We start from the raw sequence: 22,445 nt of genomic DNA on the forward strand, positions 1-22,445 counted from the left end.
ACTTCAAAGAACAGCCTCATCCTGTGCTTTGGGAGAGAACTTGAGGCTGCTTCCTTAGTTTAGTCTGTCAAAGAATCATATTTTGTAGCATCATTTTCTGAGCCCCAACAAGTTCCTGACATCATATGTTGGCACATATTGTCTTACTCCTTCTATCAGGGTTTACCTTTGATGCCAATCACACTAGAGCTGTATGGACAGATTACCGACAAAGCACAGTTTAAAAGTGAGCCTGTCTCAGAAGCCATGGCTTAATTTAACTCCTTAAATACCAGTTCCTCAAACCCCAAATCAGAGTTCAGATAGTACTGAGTTCATATATTTTTACTGACACTCAAGAGATACTTTTAAAATATAGCCCTAAAAAAAAAACCCAAAAAAACAGACCTTTAAGTGCCTACTTCCTGGTAACAGAAATGTAGACTTGTGTTTTTTTTTTTTTTTTTTTTTAGAGACAGGGTCTCACACCATGTTGCCCAGGCTGGTTTCAAACTCCTGGGCTCAAGGAAGCCTCCTGCCTCAGTCTCCCAAAGTGCTGGGATTAGAGGCATGGGCCACCATAAGCCACCATGCCTGGCCGCGTATGATGATTTTTAAATGTTTATACTTAGCATGCTGTGATTTAGGTGGGGAAAAAACAGCATAGATACATGTATTTTATGTATGTAAACAGAATATCTCTGGAAAAATGAACAAAAAACAAAAAACCTAAGAAACTCATAGTTATTCAGGCCCCATAGGAGAGAACCAGAAAAACAGGGAAAAGCTCTTATTTTGAGTCTACTTTCACCTTTCGTACATTTATCACTATTATACCATGTTTCTATTATCTATTCAAAAAAATTTTATATAGAAATTAAAAAAATATCTACACTACTTAACAAAAGACCTTATCCCCAATAACTGAACTTAGATTTAACCACTCTGAAATAAGTAAAAATTAATGTTGACATTAATTATATATATGAGGAACATAAAGACCAACAGTACCTTCTAGAAGAAAGCTGATAGAAATGGTGATTAAAGGGCTTCAAGCTCTCTACTGCTATGTCCTACTTTTCCCAACATAAAAAAACATCCATAAGCAGGTCATTTTAAAGCACACTGGCATCTTCTAAACTTGAAGATAACTTTTTTATTTTTGAGACAGGGTCTCGCTCTGTCACCCAGGCTCGAGCGCAGTGGCACAATCTTGGCTCACTGAACCTCTGCCTCTGAGGCTCAAGTGATTCTTGTGCCTCAACCTCCCGAGTAGCTGGGATTACAGGTGTGCGCCACCACACTTGGCTAATTTTTATATTTTTAGTAGAGATGGGGTTTCACTAAGTTGTCCAGGCTGGCCTTGAACTCCTGGCCTCAAGTGATCTGCCCACTCTGGCCTCCCAAAGTGCTGGGATTACAGGCGTGAGCCACCGCACCTGGCCAAAGGTAATATTTATTTTGTTTTAAATGAAAATTCTTAGATTCGGTAATACTGAAGTATATTTCATTTGAGAAATGTCACATTGGTGTATCCCACCACATAAGTTATTAATAAAGGATATTTTCTCCCAAGTGATGTTCTAGAATTTCCCCTTTAGTGAAATCCTCAGAAAAACAGCAATCCATAATTCCATGTAGGTTAGAGAAAGCATCCTTGCTTCCTTCACTTTTTGCTCAATTGCAATGACCATGACCAAAACAGCTCTTCACGATACAGGTTTCCAAGTCACATCCCTTGTAACCTGATCAAAGGCCATTCACAGTCACGAAACTAAGACAAGGACAGGGCTGGATAGAATGCTTCTGTGTCGCTCAGTTTTACAAAGACAACATTCCTCTGTAACTAATAAATGTTAAAATGCAATCTGCCCAACTTTAAGAAAACAAACCCCAAAAAGTGGAAGGCTGGTTTCTAACCTGTGGCCTCACCTGCCGAAGCAGTTCTTGTTGTTTCAGCCGCAGTCTCTCCTTCTCCATCTGGAGTTGCTGCAGTCGCATCTGTTGCTGCTGGTTGGAGTTGCTGCCACCCATGACGCCCCCCTGTGGGCTCTGGGGAGCCAGGGGTGGTGGTTGTTTCACTGGAGCACTTTGACTGATTCTCTGGTTCATGGCTGAAATGAAAAGAAAAAAAAAATCTGTCCTAAAAAACTAGCGAAGGAAGAAAAAATGATAATTTAATTATTCAAAAGCAATTTGGGATATTCAATGTAGCTTTTCTGGGCAGGAAGACTGGAAATAACCTAAAAATCCATCAATATTACAATGACTACATTAATTTATTATTACTGTTGTCACAAGATACAAGGAAGTCACAAGAGAAAAGAAACAAGAGGTAGTTTTAACAGGCAATGATGATAAGGAATAGTTTCTAAGGACTTACTAAATTAAAAGCAAGGTAAAGTGTTAAAAAAAGAGGGGAGGGAGTGGGAGTGAATATATATTGCATATTCAGAGAATATAAAAATTGATGAATAGCTAAGAAGCAACTAACATCTTTTGGTTCCAGAGATGAGAAACTGGGTGACTAAAGGACAAAGCTGGAGAACCTTATTTATAACTTCTGAAGTGTGAATGATGTAAATTCATTACTTCTTATGAAATATAAAAATGTAATTAAAAATTCATCCACAAAAACTAAGACAAAGCATTCCAAGCAGCAAAGCCCATGAAAATAATCAGCCCTTAATATATCCACATACACATCCCAATAAAGCAAGTAGATTAAAATGATATGATGCTTGCTCATATCAAGTTGAGTTCACAAGTATTTGGATGACACAGATTTGTCTCATTTGACACCACGGCACACACAGCACAAACCCTAGATAGCAAAAAAAAAAAATTTTTTTTTTGAAGCTGTAATACACTATTTGGTGGTCAGAAACGGACTGGGTTTTCATACTGGTGAATTTCTGTCACTGATACAACACTGATCAAACTGTGGATTAACCTCAGTGGGCAGAGGGAAGTTTTATGTGAAAATGTTAGTAAAAATAATAAACCTTTTCAGATACATATTCGACTTAAGTTGAAATTTTGGGTCACTCTTTCTACTAAATGTTTAGTACACATTGACTAAAGAAAACCCCAGGTCCCAATGGCTTTGTAGTCATTCAAGGAAGAAATAACACCAATCTTACACAATCTCTTCCAGAGCATAACAAGGATAGAATATTTTCCAACACTTATAAGGCTAGCATAACCTTGATACCATACAAGGATATTAAAAGAAAGGAAAATTACAGGCCAATCTCTCATATAAACCTTGCTACAAAAATCCTAAATAACATACACTGACAGCTCTTATAACTTAATGGTCTCCCAGTCACACAGCAAACTCCTCGTGATTTTTAATGTGTCCCATTATAACAGACTGGCTGCTTGGTAAATGCCATTTCTTCTTGGAGACTACTTGAGGAAAAAACTCACAAAGCTGAGTCCATCCTATACATTAAAAATTTTCTTCTCTCAAGGAATTGCCTGGGAACGTTTCCATATTGTCTACTGACGTTTCCTGCCTGATTCTAATTTTTTGTTTACAAATTTATATGCTCCCTCAGACTGAGTGCCAGAGTATGGGCCATATCCTAGTCATCTACGTGTCCTCAATACCTAGCACAGCATCTGGTACGAAGTGCGTGCTGAAAAAATACTGAGCCATTTCTACATAAATTGAGTAGTTTCTCACTGAGGCAGAAACTATTTAAGACAATAGAGAAGTCCTATTAATTTCTCTTTAGATTACCACACTTTTTTTTTTTTTTTTTCCTTTTCTGTCTTACTATGTTGCCCGGGCTGGTCTCAAACACCTGGCTTCAAACAATCCTACTGTCTGTCTCTCAAGTAGCTGAGACTGCAGGCAAGCACCATACCTGGCTCAGGACTGCCCAATTCTTCTATCAGGCTAGCATAGTACCGAGACAGAACCAAGGATATTACAGAGAGGAAAATTACAGACCAGTCTCTCTCAGAATAATGCCTTGGTTCAATCCAATCTTCTCAGCTACCTGTTAATATAAGATGACTGCATTATTCACTTAGTTCCCTTTTTTCTGCTCTTATTTTTTTCCCTCCAGCTTTTCTGTATTTCATTTTCTAACTTTTAAGTTGAACTTAATTCATTTCAATCTTTTTTTGGAAGACTTAAGTCAATTAATTTACCCTTAAGTCCTGCTTTACCTGCATCCCACATGTTTTGAAATAGTATAATTCATAACTGTTCTATTCCAAAAACGTGTAATTTCTATGGTGACTTACATTTAAGTCCATGAGCTATTTAGGAATATATTTTTATGTTTCCAAACATATATTTTACATTTTGAAGGTAATTTCCATAAACACAGAAAAGTAGAAAAATTAATACAGATAATGAATCCTTGTATACTCATCACTCGCGTTCTTCCCAATTGTCAAAACCTGGCCAATCTTTTTTTACCTCTATCCTCAACTACTTTTCAGCGCCAATTATGTTCAAGTGAACAATACAGCATTTTACCCATAATTTCAACATATATTTCTAAAAAGATGGGGCCTTCTTTAAAAAAAGAAAAATATAATTACAATACCATGATTACACTATCAAAATTTACCAATTCCTTAAAATTATCAAAAGTCCATCCCATGCCTACACTTCCCTATTATCAAGGGAATTATTATTATTTTTACAATTGGCTTGTTCAAAACAGAATCCAAATAAGATCCATACATTGTATTTGATTCATAATCCAAGACTTCTTTAATAACATGGTTCTGCGGTTTCTGGATCATCAGGAGGAAGAGCACCTAGCAACGTTTTAGAAATGCAAATTCATGGGCCCTGACCCAGGGCTAATGAATGAGAAACTATGGGATGAAGCCAGCAATCTGTGTTTTGACAAGCCCTCCCAGTGACTTTTGATTCATGCCAGCACTCTGAGGACCACTGTTTTAATACACAGGTTCCCCCTTTGTTTTTTCTGTCATTTATTTGTCAAAGAAACTGTGTCATTTGCCTCATAGACTTTTCTACAGCCTGGACTTTGCTGACTGCATCCCCATAGTACTATGTAGCATGCTTTTCCATTTCTTGATTTCTGTAAACAAGTTCGAATATAGAGGCCTGATCACAATTTTTGGCAAGAATACTTCACTGGTGGAACTACATGAGGACAGAAGGCACAAGATGACTGTCTTCATGATAAGGATGGATCAGTGGTGCAGACGTGGCAAACCTATTATATCCACTTTAGGTTATTTTCACCCAATGGTTTTTTAGCAACCACTGATTTTTTAAAACCTAAACCCATTATTTCATTAGAGGTTACAAAATGATGGTATCATTCCTTCCCATGTATTATTTGAAGTTCTATAAGTAAGAATTTTTCCATATTAAGCATTTCGGTACCCTGAAACATAATTTGTACAGGTAAGGTACAGAATAAATGTTTGATTCATTCCCTTTTTGTGTATATTTTCAGGATGATGAGTTGGTCCCAGAGTCCTCCCAAAGGTAGCCAATAAGGGTTTAAAAAAAAAAACATCGGCCGGGCGCGGTGGCTCATGCCTGTAATCCCAGCACTTTGGGAGGCCGAGACAGGCGGATCACGAGGTCAGGAGATCATGACCATCCTGGCTAACATGGTGAAACCCCGTTTCTACTTAAAAAAAAAAAAAAAAAAAAGAAAAAAAAAGAAAAAGAAAAAAAATTAGCCTGGCATGGTGGCAGGTGACTGTAGTACCAGCTACTCAGGTTGCTGAGGCAGGAGAATGGTGTGAACCTGGGAGGCAGAGGTTGCAGTGAGCCAAGACCATGCCACTGCACTCTAGCATGGGTGAAAAAGTGAGACTCTGTTTCAAAAAAAAAAAAATCATTCTGATACTCTGCTACCTAGAGCAAAGGGAATGCAATCATTATGAAATCACAGATTTTAAAATATGTTTATGATGGGTTTTAATCCAGCACAGTTATTCTGATGAATGCCCAAAGTGTGCCATATTTGACCAAGGTAAGCCCTTCAAGCTGGATCTTTTTGCTATGGCTACAATGGGCTTGGTCTACTTCCTTGTTTGCTTTTAGGCATAAAAAGATGTTCCAAGATCATCTAGTATATTCCCTGCCCCAAATTTTAGTCAGCCTTTTTTGAAGCAGCCCTGATTTCTCTGACTGGGAAATGGTATTTAAAGAACATTAATCTGGGTACTAGGGAGTACCTATTATTATTTTGTTGCTTTTTTGTAACTATTTCTAGGTGGTACTCTCCTTCAGAAAATGCATATTTCCAATTCAGATTTAGGATGCATGGTTTTCACTTTGATTTTATAACAACTATTTTTTCTCATGCTGAAAAATTGGGTTCTAACAACATTAATATGTATTGTCCTCTATATATATGCAATAATCTAAAAACAACATATTATGATCACTAAAACGATTGAAGTTTCAGATTTCTTTGCAATTTTATCTCCTTAAGATATTCCATTAAATACATAAAGTAAAATCACTGTGCTTTAAAGTCACCTGAAATTATTCTTCTATAATTAGCCAACTACCTGAAATACAGGTGTACTTGTGACATTCTGCTTTTGAATTTCAGAGATGGGCTTTATTTCCCACCCACTTCCTCCTACCTCCAATAGGTAACAGATAAACTGTATTAGTGTTTCCTTTACTCTACTCTTAAAAATGTAAGCAAACACATACACATCCCTTCTTCTTTGATATATGGTAGCATACTATGGATACTTCCTTCCACTTTGCTTTTGTCTTTCTAACAATACAACCTGAGATAACTCTAAAGCAGTATATAGAGATTTTCCCTCATTTTCCTATTGACATAGCTGGTTAATATTCTATTCAACCAATTTCCTATTAGGTTTTCATTATCAGTAAAGAGTACTGTACAGAATATACTCATACATAATTTTGTATTTCTGCTACTATATCTTTGGGTAGATTTCTATATGGGAGACTGCTTAGGTGAATGTGAAAAGCATAAATAATTTTGCTAGATATCGCCAAATTTGCACCACCCCAGGAGTTGCACTTTGATGTATCCTCACTAGTAATGTAAGAGAGTGCTTTTTCTGCCCCCAAAGCCTTGCCAATTTTGGGTTTCTGCCAATCTGAAAGATGAGTAGTATCTCAGTATGATTTTTGTTTTTGCTATGTCTTATTATACAATCTATACACGAAGGGTAAGAAATCTGTATCTGTGATGTAAGTCACAAACAATTTTCCTCAGTTTATCATCTTTTTTTCTTGTTTTTCCTAAGAACTTGGTCTTAGCCCGGCGTGGTGGCTCACGCCTGTAATCCCAGCCCTCTGAGAGGCTGAGGCAGACGGATTACTAGAGGTCAGAAGTTCGAGATCAGCCTGGCCAAAATGGTGAAACCGCATCTCTACTAAAAATATAAAAATTAGCTGGGCATGGTGGCAGACACCTATAATCCCAGCTACTCCAGAGGCTGAGGCAGGATAATCACTTGAACAAGGGAGGCGGAGGTTGCAGTGCGCTGAGAGCGCACCACTGCACTCCAGCCTGGGCGACAAGTGCAAGACTCTGTCTTACAATAAAAAAAAAAAAAAGCTTATTTAGTCAAATTTATCAATCTTTTTAAAAATCTGAATTATGTTTTCTCACTTTCAAACTAAAGAGAAATTCACCCATTTTAATTAAAAAACTATAGTTCTCATTTACTTGGCAACTCAATCTGATCCACTGCAATTTATTCTGGTGTATGGCGGGAATGGATCTAATTTCATCTTCTTCCATATGGCTAACCATTAGTCCCAACACCACTTGTGTTACAGTGTATCTTTCCACTCATCTTCTTTATCATAGACTAAATTTTGACATTTTGTTATTTCCAGACTTTTTATTTTGTTTATTAATCTAACTAGTCTTATACTAGTACCACAGTACTGCCTTTATGTTTATACTATATAAACATGTAAGTTATATATATGTATATAAACATATACATTATTTAGTATGTACAATATATACAACAGTACAACCTTAGTAATATGTTTAATAGCTGGTAGGGCAAGACATGTTTTTTGAAACTAACTTTTTTACTATGAGTTTAAATTTAATTGCATTGAGGTTTAAAAAACATAGGCTATATAATATTGATTCTAGACAATTTGTGACTCTGTGACTTGACATGTGGTCAATCCTTGTAAATGTTTGTCCTAGGCCAGGGCCAGGTCAGCTGCACGCCTGACTTTTCCCATTGACCTGTTTTGTGTGTCCTCTTCCTTATTAACACTTTTATTAACAGTTCTTCTCAGGAGCCAAATGGCCCCTAAACCTGGCAGGCCTCTAGCACTACCCACAATGCTTTATGTGGTTTTATTTTCTGCCCTACATATATATTTTTTATTCATACTCTAGTTGTGTCTTTTTGGTTATCTTGTTTTAATATTTTGTCTGGAAGAGAGAAAGGATGTCAAAACACGACATATGGCTCCAGCTTGTTCAAAGCCTTATTAATCGCATATGGGAAAAAAATCATACTTATTAACTCAGGAAGACTTAGGAAATGGCTTTATAAGAAAGTAAATGGCTAAAAATTTCATCCTTATAAGTTAGTTTAGTATTTTACAGGGCAATGGATAGGAAAAAAGCCAACAATTTTTGGGACCTAAGATTTGCCAGGCATCAACAACCTCATTTAATAAAATTGCTCTTTTCTGTTACCAACATATTTACATAATTGACAGGTATCATAGCATATATAAAAAAACATAGCCTTTAGAGTCAAATGAACTTGAATTAGAGTTGGGCATACTAATTCAGTAATTCACTTAATCCTCGGTTTCCTCATCTGTACCAAGGATACTGACATCTCCATTTGAGTTATTATGAGGACTGATTATTCTATCACACACCTGGAATAGTGGGTGCTCCATAAACCTTAGTCTCCTCTCTTCTCCAGAACTTCTTTCAAGACTCTGACTCCTACAGACTAATTCCATATTTTGATGATTCCTATACCTCTCTCCTCCTCCTCCACAAACACGCACAGACATATACATACATTCTCTTTCTCCCTCCTCCTATTTTATCATACCATTTACTGTTTCCAAATATCCCTATGATTCACAAAGACATGCATGTTTATCTTTCCTACAAGGTCTAAATAGAAAAAAGATGGGTAGTGGAGATTGAGCTAAGGACATAAGGGGATCCTTCTCTTTTGGTGAAACATCTTCTTGGTGTTTCAATATAACACTCAACATATTTCCACATAGAGACATTTTAAAAGTGTGCTGTGCCAGGTTTTATAGCATGAGTTAAATATGAATTGGGCAACTGAACTGAGATTCATCACATACAATGAATATATCATAAATTGAGGCCCAAGGCAAACAACTACTGGGGAAAAATGTTTTTGGTTCCAAGCAATAAAAAAGCAAAACCCCAAAAACCTGCTATAAAATAGCCCATCAGTAAGGTGAGGAGTGTTGGAATTATAAAACTATTGATTTCAGAGCAGATTCTAGAGCTAAACATTGTTAAATACTTCATCTATTAAGAAACATTTGGATAAGCTTTTGAGCTTTCCACACTATATTTTCATTACGTAACATAACATTTTTATGAAATAACATACATTCTTGGTAAAAAAAAAAAAAAAAACTGAATAGTAATAAAATTGCACAAAGATAAAGTGGTAAATAGCCTTTGCTTCTCACCAGTTTCCCAGAATTAGATACCATAAGCAGTAATCATTAATGACAATAGCCAATGCTGATGGCAAACTGAATTGGTTGGTAAGGTCTTTTTCAAATCTAAGCTTATCTGACTATTCAAAACCATGGAACAGGAAAAATAGGATATCAAAAGATGAAGGAAGAACCAGTCCACAGAATTAAACAGAAACTTGCACAAAATTATGTAAGAGAAATACTCTGATGACTACTGTCAGCACTTTTGGCTGTGTTTACCTAAATGTTGTTACCTATGGATACCAGCAGCACTACAAGGTTTCCATATAAAGAACTCACTTAAATGACCAATTCAAACAACCTTGTTTATCTACTGAAGCTGGGATTTATTCCTCTCCAGAAGCATCCTGTTCTTTACCTTCTGAGTATCTTAAGCCTTTCAACAAAGCACAGAGCGGTGCACCCACATGGGGTGCAGCAGAGACCTCACAAGCAGGCAAGAAACAAAACCGGCTTTGTTTCCTGGGGAAAGGGGGCAGGGCAGCAAGAAAAGAAAAGAATAGCATTACCAACTTCTTCCTCTGGCTATCAACTATTGAAATCCCAATGTTTCCAGTTTTAAAAAAATTTCTAAAAGGTAAAAACAAAACAAAAACTCCACAAAATGTCAGAATTTTAAAAATTGTAATCTGCTATGTTTTAAAATTTATAGTCTGTGCTTCTTGCACTACGAATAGTAACTGTTTCAAGTTTTGCTTAACAAATCAGCCCTGACAGCTTTATGGTAGAAAACCAATGACTGAGCAATTACTGAAAAATAAGGGACTACTTTCTCAAAAATAAATGAAAGGGGTCATCACCATAGGTTTTTTCTCCAAGTTTCATTCTAAACATGTGAATTTCCAAACTTCAAACAATTTTTAGATTTACATGATTTGTAACCTCTAAACTTGGACTGTAACAATGTACTACAGATTTGTTAGTCATAAACTTTCGAATAATGAATTTAATTCTAGTAATCTTATTGGGTATACATTTAAAATAAGAAACAATTCTTAAACTATTAAAACATTATATCAAATCTCCCACAACAAAAGCTTTTGTCTAGTATTTTTTTCAAATCTCAGACACTGCATATTTCCGTATTAGCACAGCTATATTAATTTGTTCAAAACATTTAGAAACAAAATTTGGGTTTTCCTCATACCTATGAGTATACTCAAAACTACAAAACAGTAGACTTGTTAAAAGAAATTAAGGTTCTTCTAAAAACACAAACCAATAGGCCATCTGTGGGTCTTAAAGCAATAAAAACAAAACACAAAACACCTATTCCTGGCTCTTAGCGTTTACTGCATGACCTAAAGGAACTGAATCATCTACAGAGAGTTGCTATAAAGTGGCATAATCTACTTAAACATAAATACTTAAAACATAATCTACTTAAATATAAAATGTAGTTTTTCAGTAAAAAATTGCTTACTTAATTCACACTGAAAAGCTGTCTTTTACAAAAAAAGGAAAAGACGGGAGACCTAACCTAATGACTGAACACATCTTTTTATGATCAATATACAAAAGATATTTCCCAACTAAGCTATATACCTAAATGACATCATGCCTAGAAATAATTTTTTCTCTTTACTGAGATAATTTACCCTTGTTACATGTACTGTCTGGTAGTCCTTACATATTCACAGAATTGTACACCCATTGCCACTAATTTCAGAACATCTTCATCACTTCAAAAAAAAAGTCACAAAAACAAAAACAAACCAAAAAACCCTATATCCATTAGCAGTTCACTACCTACTGCCCTTCCCCGCAGTCCCTGGCAACCACTAATCTACTTCTGCCTCTATGAATTTTCCCATTCTGGACATTTCTAAAAATGGAATTAAGCAATATATGGCCTTTTGGGCCTCGCTAGTCTCATTTATAATGTTTTCAAGGTTTAGCCATGTTTTAGTATGTATCAAGCACTGCATTCCCTTTAATTGCCAAATAATATTCCATTACATGAATATACCACATTTTGTTAGTCCATTCATCAACTAATGGGCATTTGGGTTATTTTCACTTTCGGGCTATTTATTATAAAGTAATACTGCTGTAAACCCGGATACAGGTTTTTGTGTAGACATATGTTCCCAATTCTTCAGCCTCTGTACCGAGGAATGGAATTGCTCGATCATATGGGAATGTTATAGTTAATGTTCTGAGGAACTGCCAGCCTATTTTCCAAAGTGGTTACATCATTTTTCAATCCCAACAGCAATGTATGAGGATTCCAATTTCTCCACATTCTGGCCAACATTTGTTATCTTTTCCAAAAAACTTTAGCCGTCGTAATGGGAGTTAAGTGTTATCTCATTGTGGTTTTGGTTTGCATTTCCCTAATGATCAATATGTGGGGACAGTTCACCTGCTCTAACATCCTACTCTAGGTTTTGTCACAGGCCAAGTAACCTCTCCATCCCACACTCTGCACTTCTTTCCCCGACTTCTGGTACCAATTTACTCTATTAGTTTGTTCTAGTTTGCTGTTAATAAAAACATACCCAAGACTGGGCAATTTACAAAGAAAAGAGGTTTAATAGATTCACAGTTCAGCATGGGGAGGTCTCAGAAACTTAGATCATTGCAAAAGGGGAAGCAAACATGTCCTCCTTCACATGGCAGCAGGAGAGAGAAGAATAAGTGCTCAGCAAAGGGGGAAGCCCCTTATAAAACCGTAACATCTTGTAACAACTCACTAACTATCTGAGATGAGAACAGGATGGGCGAAACTGCCCCCCCATGATTCAATTATTTCCACCTGGTCCCTCCCAGAGCACGTGGGGATAATGGGAACTACAATTCAAGATGAGATTTGGGTGGGGACACAGCCAAACCATTTCCCCAGTACCAACTCCCAGCCTCCCCAAACTGGATTAAAGTTTTCACATCTTTAGCTGTTCAAAAATACTGTTAACAAGTATCAATACTTTCATCAATTCAACTTCCCCCTCCTTCAAACATAAAAGTTCATTATAATGTTATTTTTCAAACAATACAATCATGAATGCAGCTAAAGAAAACAAAAAGAAATCCAGCAGAACATTTTCTCCTCATCACCTCATCAAGCAGTTTAGGGCAGGACACAGGGTTTGGTAAATGAGGTGAGGCAGAAAAGGGAGAATGTGTTCTCATTAGCTTTCAGCTCTCTTTGTCCCCAGAACACAACTAGACATTTCCCCCCACTACAAAAACAAAGTTTAAGGTCTAGTTAGGAAAGAAAGTTCAGATAATGAGACTGTAGAGAAGCAGCCAGACATGGTGACTTGCACCTGTAATACCAGCTACTCGGGAGGCGGAGGCAGGAGGATTTCTTCAGGACAGGAGTTCAAGACCAGATTGAGCAACACAGAGACACACCGTCTCTAAAAAACTAAAAATTAAAAAAATAAAGAGAAGGGGCATTATCTTTTAAAATATACTTGTCACTATGAATTCATGTTACATTAATGAATAAACAGTTCAATTATAACACTTTATTTCTAATTTTATTTATTACTAGCTCTTTCACAGAGGGGAATTTGTAATGTAGAAGTGATGCATACCTCAGAGTTTTTACTGAAAAGCACAAAAACTGCTCTGAAATTTGACTGGCGGCTTCCTATGTGCCTTTTTGCAAAACCCCCCTTGACCACCCAGGTGCAAGCAGGTTCCCACCACCCTAGTTCCTGTCACCCCACGTTGTTTAGCACCCTTTACCGTACTTAACACATTTGTAATGATTTATTTACTTGTTTAGTAGCATGTTCCTCCCCACCCATGGCTAGCATAGTGCCTGGCACGTAAATGGCACCCAAACTTTTGTAGCATAAATAAATAAATCCTAAAATAGTTTCTCTCCCTAGTTAGGAGGATGCTATTAGTAATGCACAGGAGAATCTCCAAGTTGAAGCCCAGTCCAGAACGAGTTCTAAAATGACCTTAGCAACTAGGGTAGCAGAACAAAATGAGTATAAAACAAAACAAAACAGAATCTGAACCACTCTCCTTCAAAATAACTCCAATTACTTTTCAACAGAAATTTGACCTTTCCAATAATTCTATAATCTCTTTTTTTTCTTATATCTGAATCTTTGGGTTGGTACAAAAAGGAGCAAGCAACACCAAATGCCTCTTCTTTTCCGGCATATAAGATGCTTGCTGTTAATACAGTTACTACAACTATAACTTAAAAAACAGTTTTCTTTTAAAAAATATGTAAGGGGTTGGACACGGTGGCTCGCGCCTGTAATCCCAGCACTTCGGGAGGCAGAGGTGGGTGGATCACAAGGTCAGGAGATCGAGACCATCCTCGCTAACATGGTGAAACCCCATCTCTACTAAAAATACAAAAAATTAGCCGGGTGTGGTGGCGGGTGCCTGTAGTCCCAGCTACTCGGGAGGCTGAGGCAGGAGAATGGCATGAACTCAGGAGGCAGAGGTTGCAGTGAGCCAAGATTGCACCACTGGACTCCAGCCTGGACAACAGAGCGAGACTCTGTCTCAAAAAAAAAAAAAAACAAAACTATGTAAGGTCTTTTTGAGTGTGTTTGATAGGGACTTTAACAACACGAATAAGGCACCAGTTTAAACTATCATCTCAGTGACGCTGGTGGTCTTCAACTTTCATGTTTAAAAAATCCAGTATGAACAATGTACTCATTATGTAAACAAAGACAAAAACGTTTCTTCATTGTATAATTAACTAATGGCATCAATGAAATATTAATCAAGTAGAAACTACCTATTAGTTTATCCTCCTTAACACATGTCTACTCAGCCTTGGTTAGTACGGGAGAGATTGCTTACTGTAATTGATAAACTATTTTGGCATTATCTTACTGGATCTTTTCCCTAGCTAACCAAAGTATTTATTTTTAGATAAAAAATAAAACATTTTGAAAAGGAACAGCGAAATTTTACAAAACATACTTGAGACATACTGGACAGACGAATACACACCTAAAGTTGTTTACTTTTTAGAATATATCCTATTGAATTTAACATAAAATTTTAAAACAAAACTGCAGAGCTCAAGTGTGCAACTAATTTTTAAATATATTCTACAATCTTTTGTATTCAAGTATTCATTTCAGCAAATGCTTGCTTTTGAAGGAAAAAGAAAATGTAGTGAGGGCAATAATTAGTAACAATCTCTATTAGTATGTCTTAAATCAGGTTTTGCTAAGCACATGGCCTGGAACTAGGCTTCAAATCTGCTTACATTAGACTTTCTGTCATGGCAACTTTATGGGAGTTTTAAACTTTGGAAACAAAGTGTACCAACAAGGCATCATCTTTAAGGCAATAAAGCTGAACTTTGCTAACATGAACATGTTTAAACTCCCATATGCTTCCAAGAGTTTGAGAGTGTGGACAAAGCTTAACTATTCAGCTCAGCACTTCCCACACCCCCCATCAGATTTGTTTGCCTGGACATACTCAACCATGTGATAAGGCTTATCTTTAGATTAAAGGTTGGAAGATTTCCCTGTCTCCTCTTCAAAAGTAATTCCACACTGTGACCAGAGGACCAAAGTTAAACTTAAATGGTGCAATAAATAGTTCAAAAGTATCTCTGAAACCTCAATGCACTCAAATCAAAAAGGCTATTGAGAAGTAACCTTAAGCAAGGGTCCAAAGCGGTTTCTGAGCATAATGCATTCAGTTAAAAACTGGAAATATTCTTAAAAGCATCCAGTCTAATCCAGTCACATTTTACAGATGAGTCAAAATAAGTCAAGAGAATTTAGGTATCTTTCTGATCCAGTTGGTTACATTGTGATAGCAGAACTTGGGTCTCTTGATTTCCAACTGAGAAGGTAACTTTTTCTACATCCCAATTTAATTCAGTTGAATCAAGTACATTGTTGTAACTACCACGTGGAAAAGAGATGCTAGCCTCTACTGCAGATGGAAAAAAGATTTCTGGACGGCACTGAAAATGACAGGTCAGAGCAATGCCATAACTATTTTTCTCACAGGATAATGTACATACGAAACACTACAGAATATAACACTTAAAGAAGCACTAGCAAAATGAAGGACATCCAGAGGAAGTGAGTAAACTGATAAAGAACAGAGAACTCTGAACACATGAAAAACCAGAAAAACCACAGTTAGAAGACAACACTGCTGGGATTAGAGCTGTATTCACACATGTGAAAGGAAGTAAATTTTTGGGTAATCAAGAAACATAAACTTTGTGGTCATTAGAATTTTCCTTAAGTAGAATGGGCTACACCATAATGAAGTAAACTAGTAAAAGGAAAGGTCAAAGCTGAGATTGGTGAGGCATGAATTGGATAAATAATTCAACCAGATGCCTTTCAAGTCTGTTCCAATCAGAGATTTTAAATTCTCTTATGTAATTAGAAACTTGGCCAGGCCCAGTGGCTCACGCCTGTAACTCCAGCACTTTGGGAGGTACAGGCAGGCGGACTGCTTGAGCCCCAGGGGTTTGAGACCAGCCTGGGCAACATGACAAAACCCCATCTCTATTAAAAATACAAAAAAATTAGCAGGACATGGTGGGACATGCCTGTAGTCCCAGCTACACAGGAAGCTGAGGTAGGAGGCTTGTTTGAGCCCAGGAATTGAGGCTGCAGTGAACTGAGATTGAGCCATGCTGCAGTCCAGTCTGGGCAATGAAAGTGAGACCCTGTCTCCAAGAAAGAAAGAAAGACAGAATAAAGAAAGAAAAGAAAAACTCATTATCTTTGGGTAATTTATTCAAGATGAGTCACAATACAAGAAGCAAGTGCATTACCCACTATTTTTCTCCCTCTCAAATTTTCATGTATCAGCATTAGTAGGTATTTCTGAAAGATTAACTGCATTCAATCTAAATTTCTTATAAATTCTAGGTATCAAAAGATAAATTCAAATTTCAGTTTTGTCACTTAACTATATAACCTTGGGTATAATTTCCCTGGATCTCAGAGGAGCTCAGACTTTAGACAATATTCCCTAACTCTCCTAGCATTAAAAAAAAAACAAAAAAAAACACAAAAAACAAAAAACAAAAAAACAGTGTTGGTGGTCCGAGGAATCACAATGGCTGTGTGGATGTTCTGCAGTGCTCAGAAGAGTAGCATTCTCCCCACTGAAAAAATGATTAGAGGAATCATTATGAGGGCCAAATTTTGTGAGTTTTATCGGTTTATATATATATATTTCTGAGATGGAGTCTCGCTCTGTTGCCCAGGCTGGAGTGCAGTGGTGCAAGATCTTGGCTCACTGCAACCTCTGCCTCCCAGACTCAAGCGATTCTCCTGCCTCAGCCTCCTGAGTAGTTGGGACTACAGGCACGTGCCACCAGCCCAGCTAATTTCTGTATTTTTAGTAGAGACGGGGTTTCACCATGTTGGCCAGGATGGTCTTGATCTCCTAACCTTATGATCCATCTGCCTCAGCTTTTGAGATGGAGTTTCACTCTGTCTCCCAGGCTAGAGTGCAGTGCACTATCTTAGCTCACTGCCGGGTTCAAGCGATTTTCAGTGTCTCAGCCTCCCAAGCAGCTGGGACTATAGGCGTGTGCCACCACGCCTGGCTAATTTTTGCACTTTTAGTAGAGATAGGGTTTCACCATGTTGGCCAGGCTGGTCGGGAACTCCTTACCTAAAGTGATCTGCCCGCCACAGCCTCCCAAAGTGGTGGGATTACAGGCGTGAGCCACTGCCTCCGGCCTGTTACTAATTTTTATTTTTGTTCTTAATTTTTTGAGACAGCATCTCACTCTGGTGGCCAAGCTGGAGTAGAGTGGCACAATATCCACTCACTGCAACCTCTGCCTCCTGGATTCAAGCGATTCTCATGCCTCAGCCTCCTGAGTAGCTGGGGCTACAAGTGTGCCCCACCACTCCCAGCTATTTTTTTCTATTTTTAGTAGAGATGGGGTTTCACTATGTTGGCCAGGCTGGTCTGGAACTCCAGGCCTCAAGTGATCCATCCACCTTGGCCTCCCAAAGTGCTGGGATTACAGGCATGAGCCACCGCACCTAGCCATCTGTTAATAATTTTTAGTTAGCAATAGCTCTTTTTACCTAAAACACACATCTTTTCCTCTGTACGCTAAGTAATTAATATAGTCCGTAACCAAATACTGACAGCCCAGGATAACCAGGAAAGACTTAAAAGAGCTGATAAGGGGGAAAAAAGCCCCAAACCTCAAAACAAAACAAAACAAAAACCAAAAACACCTTATTTTTAGCATATGGCTATCAAGAGACTTGCTTTGATAAAATTGAAATAATTAGATGCTGACATTCTCTTTACTCAAGACTCCATTAATGAAGTTACAAATTTGGTTTCTAGAGACTTCAGTAGATTTCCCTCAACACTAACAGGATGGATTCTTAGTTACTGAGTTGGTTGCTAGGTGTATTTTCATCAAAAGGAAAATATTATTTTTAACAACAGAAATATTCGGCTTAAAAAAGAAAAAATGTTAATGAATGTCTCAAAATTTTTATAGATATTTAATTATTAATGCCAAATATTTAACTCTGATGAGAAAAATGGGAACAACTTTCGGCTTTAGTCTTAGTTTAATAAACTGCATATAGGTATTTGTATTTTACTTATCCTTTTTATTTATTTCAAGACATTATATTAACACATACACATACGTGTATGCATATGCACAGATAGCAAGTTTTGGGAAACTGAAACAAAGGACCCAAAAGCAACATATGAGGCTTAATACCGCTGACATTTCTACACATAGAATTTCTGTGCATAGAACTGTAATTAGGAATTAAATATTCTGTTTTTGTCACTCTAGACTGTTTATCACTTGCTTTAAAATTCAAAGGTATAATTTTTCCCACAAATCTCTGCCTCCAATATTTTCCCCAAATCTCTGCCTCCAATATTTTCCCCAAATCTCTGGCTCCAATATTTTGTTTACACCAAATATTTTTATCCCAGTGGTGCCATCAGTACTTATTTTCTAAAACACAGATTGGTAACAATATTTTAATACATCTTTTTATAATATAAACAATAGGGAAAATAACATTACATAAAAGATAGTTTATCAACTGTTAGTGTTTTAAAGATCTTTTTTCATTCTGAACAGCAATTATAATTTCATTGTGTTTTCATTAGGCCTTTTACTGGAAAATGTCCATGATTACATTATATAAAATAGCAGATCTACAACATACAAGGTGATGTTTAAACCTGATGTTTGCCAGTACAAAATCTCCAGGAAAAAAAATCATCTCCTATGTGTTTATATGAAATAATTTAACGGCTTGCATAATATTCAAGGATCCATTTTCTTGAACAAAGAGTAAAAACATTCCTAATATGACTCAAAAAAACCAAAGCCCTATTTTTCTTAAAACTCAACAAACATCAGTGCATCCTTATTGCCATTTGATGTCACTTCATGATTTACTATAAATTACTAATGAATTTTCTAAAATTAAAATATTAAATAGCTTTTAAATGTTAAAGAAAATGAATCAGATAAAAAACCCAATCTACAACAAATTACTCTTTGATTCCCTAAAATTACATAGATAACTTATTAATTTCATGTGAGATGTGAAGGACTGACACTATAAATATAGTCATGTGTCACTTAACCAGGATATGCTTTATGAAATGGATCATGAGGCAATTCTGTCATTGTGCAAACATCTTAGAGAGTACTTACACAAACCTAGATGGTAGAGTCTACTGCATGCCTAGGCTGTAAGGTATAGCCTATTGCCCCTAAGCTATAAAACTGTACAGCCTGCTACTGTGCTGAACACTGTAGGCAACTGTAGCACAACGGTAAGTATTTGTGTATCTAAACATAAAAAAGGTACAGTAAAAACACAGGATTAGAATCATATAGGACCACGATTATATATGTGGTCTGCCACTCACTGAAACGTTATTATGCAGCACAGGAAGTGTAATTACTAAATACGGTTAATCTTAAAGCAAATCACTGTATTCTAAATATAATTAACCTGGAAGCATCTGATAAATAAAAATATAAAACGGGTTGATGTTTGAAGGAGGTAAAATTAAGCTTCTCTAGGGGCTTAGCTCCCATTCTAAGATGCCAAAAGACACACATCTACTTGATTTAAGTTAAGAATTGACAAATATTTCAATACAGATTTGAAGAATATAGAAAAGCAAACTCCACAACCATGAAAGCAATATCCTACACCATTTGTTTGTGTTTGCATGGCTCAAAGGGTCAGAAATAAGGGGATAGTTTATATATCTTTGGCAGAGATAAAACATAATCCACTATGCAGAACTTTTGATTTCAAGGAAAACTTCAAATCCAGCAGCTAACAGCTTGTCTCTATTTGCTGTCACTCTAGATCAGAGAAACCCACACGTTTTCTTCTTTCCTGCCCCCCTTCAGTTACACTTGAGCTCTCTGAGTGAAAAGGTCTGGAACAGATTAAAAGTCGGGCCACAAAATAAAAAGCTTTGGCATATTGTCAAGCCTGTCTGGAATACACACACGGTGGGCCCAAAAAGGGAAGCTAAATGCAGTAAGAGAATTTTATGAAAGTTTTTCTGGGCACATCTCACTGTACGCCTATGTGTACATAACATGCTGGAGGGTGGGAGTGTTTTTTTTTTAAGTACCTCCTCCTCTTAAAACAAAAGACCAAGCTGTGTGTGTAATCAATAGATCTACTTAAGCTTACAGAAAAGTTGTTTTATTTCACTGTTTTAAAGGAAAAATTTTTTTTCTTTAAAAAGCTTTGTTCTAATTCCTCATCTCTGCAGTTGGTAAAGCGTTCGTCATCATCTTTCATAACCTTATGTCAGGGAAAAAATTCTGCAACACCATTCTTTAGAATTTCCAAAATGTGGAGAAACTGAATTCATTTCATTAGAGATAATTTAAGGAAACATGGCTGTTATTGTTTCAGTCCATACAAATGGCCGTATTTATTAAATTCTCTATCTTACTTGGTTTCCTGTTCCAACCACAAGGGCTAATTCAAATAGTAAAAAGAAACTGCAGTTGCAAATTATTAACATACTGCATTACTTTTTTAACACCCAAACAGGTCTCAAAGCTTAAAAGGCTAGTATTTAAGCCAAAACGGTTATCTGTCAAAATGGCATCACTGCCCTGACCCTACGATTGACTTAGCTTGAATGGGGGGTTCAGTCAGTTTGGGGCAAACTTGAATTTTTTTTTTTTTAAAGGTATATATAAGACAAAAAAATAACTGCTCATAATGTTCCCGATGGGGAAGTTATTTTATCCAACCAACTCCAGATAGAGTTTTTTTCTTTCCGCCCGCCGCCGGGTTGTGTTTTGATGGCATTCACAGAGTTAACTCCTCTTTCCCATAAGGGCCCCGCAGTTGGTGTTAGGTCAAACCCTGTAAAGCTTCAAAGGTTCCGAGTCCCCTCAGTCTGACCTATTCAGTGATCTGCACATTGTTTTCATTTAGCTACATCTAGTCCAAGATGAAGCTTCAAAACCACAATTATCTGCTCTTCTTTAGATGCATATTCCACGGGCTTGGAAAAATATCTCAAAAACCCAAAAGAAGAACTGAAAACACTTTAACACACACACACACACACACACACTCTTTTTAAAAAAGCACTGAAGAACTGGTATACTCTTATAAAAATGTACACATTTGGAAGGGGAGGGGTTCCTTTGTGCAAATGTGATTTATTCATGAAATCTGGAGGGGACTATGGCTTTTTGTTTTCTGAATGAAGAAAAAAAGAACATTTATTTTTCGAGAGAGACAGAAGAGGGGGCAAAATGCTTTCACTGGGCCATTTCCGGGGTGCCATTTTCCCCCTTAGGATGGGAAACACTGTAACACCCAGGCATGGGATGGTACTCATCACTCTCAGAAGCTAAGCACAAGCAGACATCAGTTCACTGACAAAAGCTGGTATTCCTGGTCTGAGGTGCTGCATGACAGCCTGATTATTACTGCAGCTAAAAAAAATCATTTTAAATATGATCACTGTGTTTCTCCCAAAATGTGAAAGGAACAAGTGATTTCTGGTTAGTTGGCCATTACGACATTCCCCAACCCCAACCTGAGGAGCCCCAAAAATCTGATTAAGATCTAAACTTCTCAAGTTTCCAATGAGAAGGATAAAAACTCTACTGGTAAACGTTGGGTGGGCAGGGTCATTTTTTAATACTATAAAGCAATGCAATTGTATTTAAATGTGCTTTCCCAAGTATATATACAAAAAAAAAATTAGTAACTAAAAGCATCTAAAAAGGTTTTGAGATGAACCTTTACCAAAACGAGGGTCAAGCCTTGGGTCTAGCCAAGAGGTGGTCTTGTTCTTATGGTTTATATAGTAAATTTCTCCATCCTGAGTCATGGCTTGTTCCCATCCATCAGGAAGAGGACCTATAATACAGAAAAAAAAAAAAAATCACGGTTTTTATTTGGTGTACCTAAAAAAAGTGGGAGGGGGTACTAATTTAAAAAGAAAACACATCTTAACATAAAACAATTCATTGAAACATATTTAAGGCTGTGTTCAGAGAAGAAAGGTAAACCTATATACCTGCTTCTTCTCCACTAAAAAGAAACCACCAAATAATAAAATGAACATTCCTCAACACAGAGCTTCTGAAGAAAAAAAAATTTTCTCCAAAAAATCCTTTTGGAAGTCATGGCCCAAATAATTATTATTACTGTTAACTCAGGACACGGAAGAGTTTGCAGCTCAGAAACTACCACCCAATCCAATCAGTTCTGTGACAATACCTTCCTAGGAACGCCAAGGTTCATTAATAAGAAATATA

At 36.9% G+C, this 22,445-nt stretch overlaps 1 protein-coding gene across 12 annotated transcripts in view; it reads right to left on the bottom strand.

Annotated features, from left to right (window-relative positions):
* Window positions 1–22,445, bottom strand: part of YAP1 (Yes associated protein 1) — a 124,984-nt gene that overhangs the window by 25,722 nt on the left and 76,817 nt on the right. For 2 of the 12 annotated variants that reach the window (XM_021926468.2, XM_021926472.2), the window contains exons 4-5: window positions 21,925–22,044; window positions 1,900–2,093 (exon numbers count right to left, since the gene is read on the bottom strand). In XM_021926468.2, coding sequence (XP_021782160.1) covers window positions 1,900–2,093; window positions 21,925–22,044 — 314 coding nt within the window. The remainder of the gene's footprint in view (window positions 1–1,899; window positions 2,094–21,924; window positions 22,045–22,445) is intronic. The other 10 variants (XM_021926471.2, XM_021926475.2, XM_017948899.3 and 7 more) reach the window with 5 other exon arrangements.

This window comes from Papio anubis, chromosome 12 (assembly GCF_008728515.1).
Source record: "Papio anubis isolate 15944 chromosome 12, Panubis1.0, whole genome shotgun sequence".
Classification (NCBI taxonomy): Eukaryota; Metazoa; Chordata; class Mammalia; order Primates; family Cercopithecidae; genus Papio; species Papio anubis.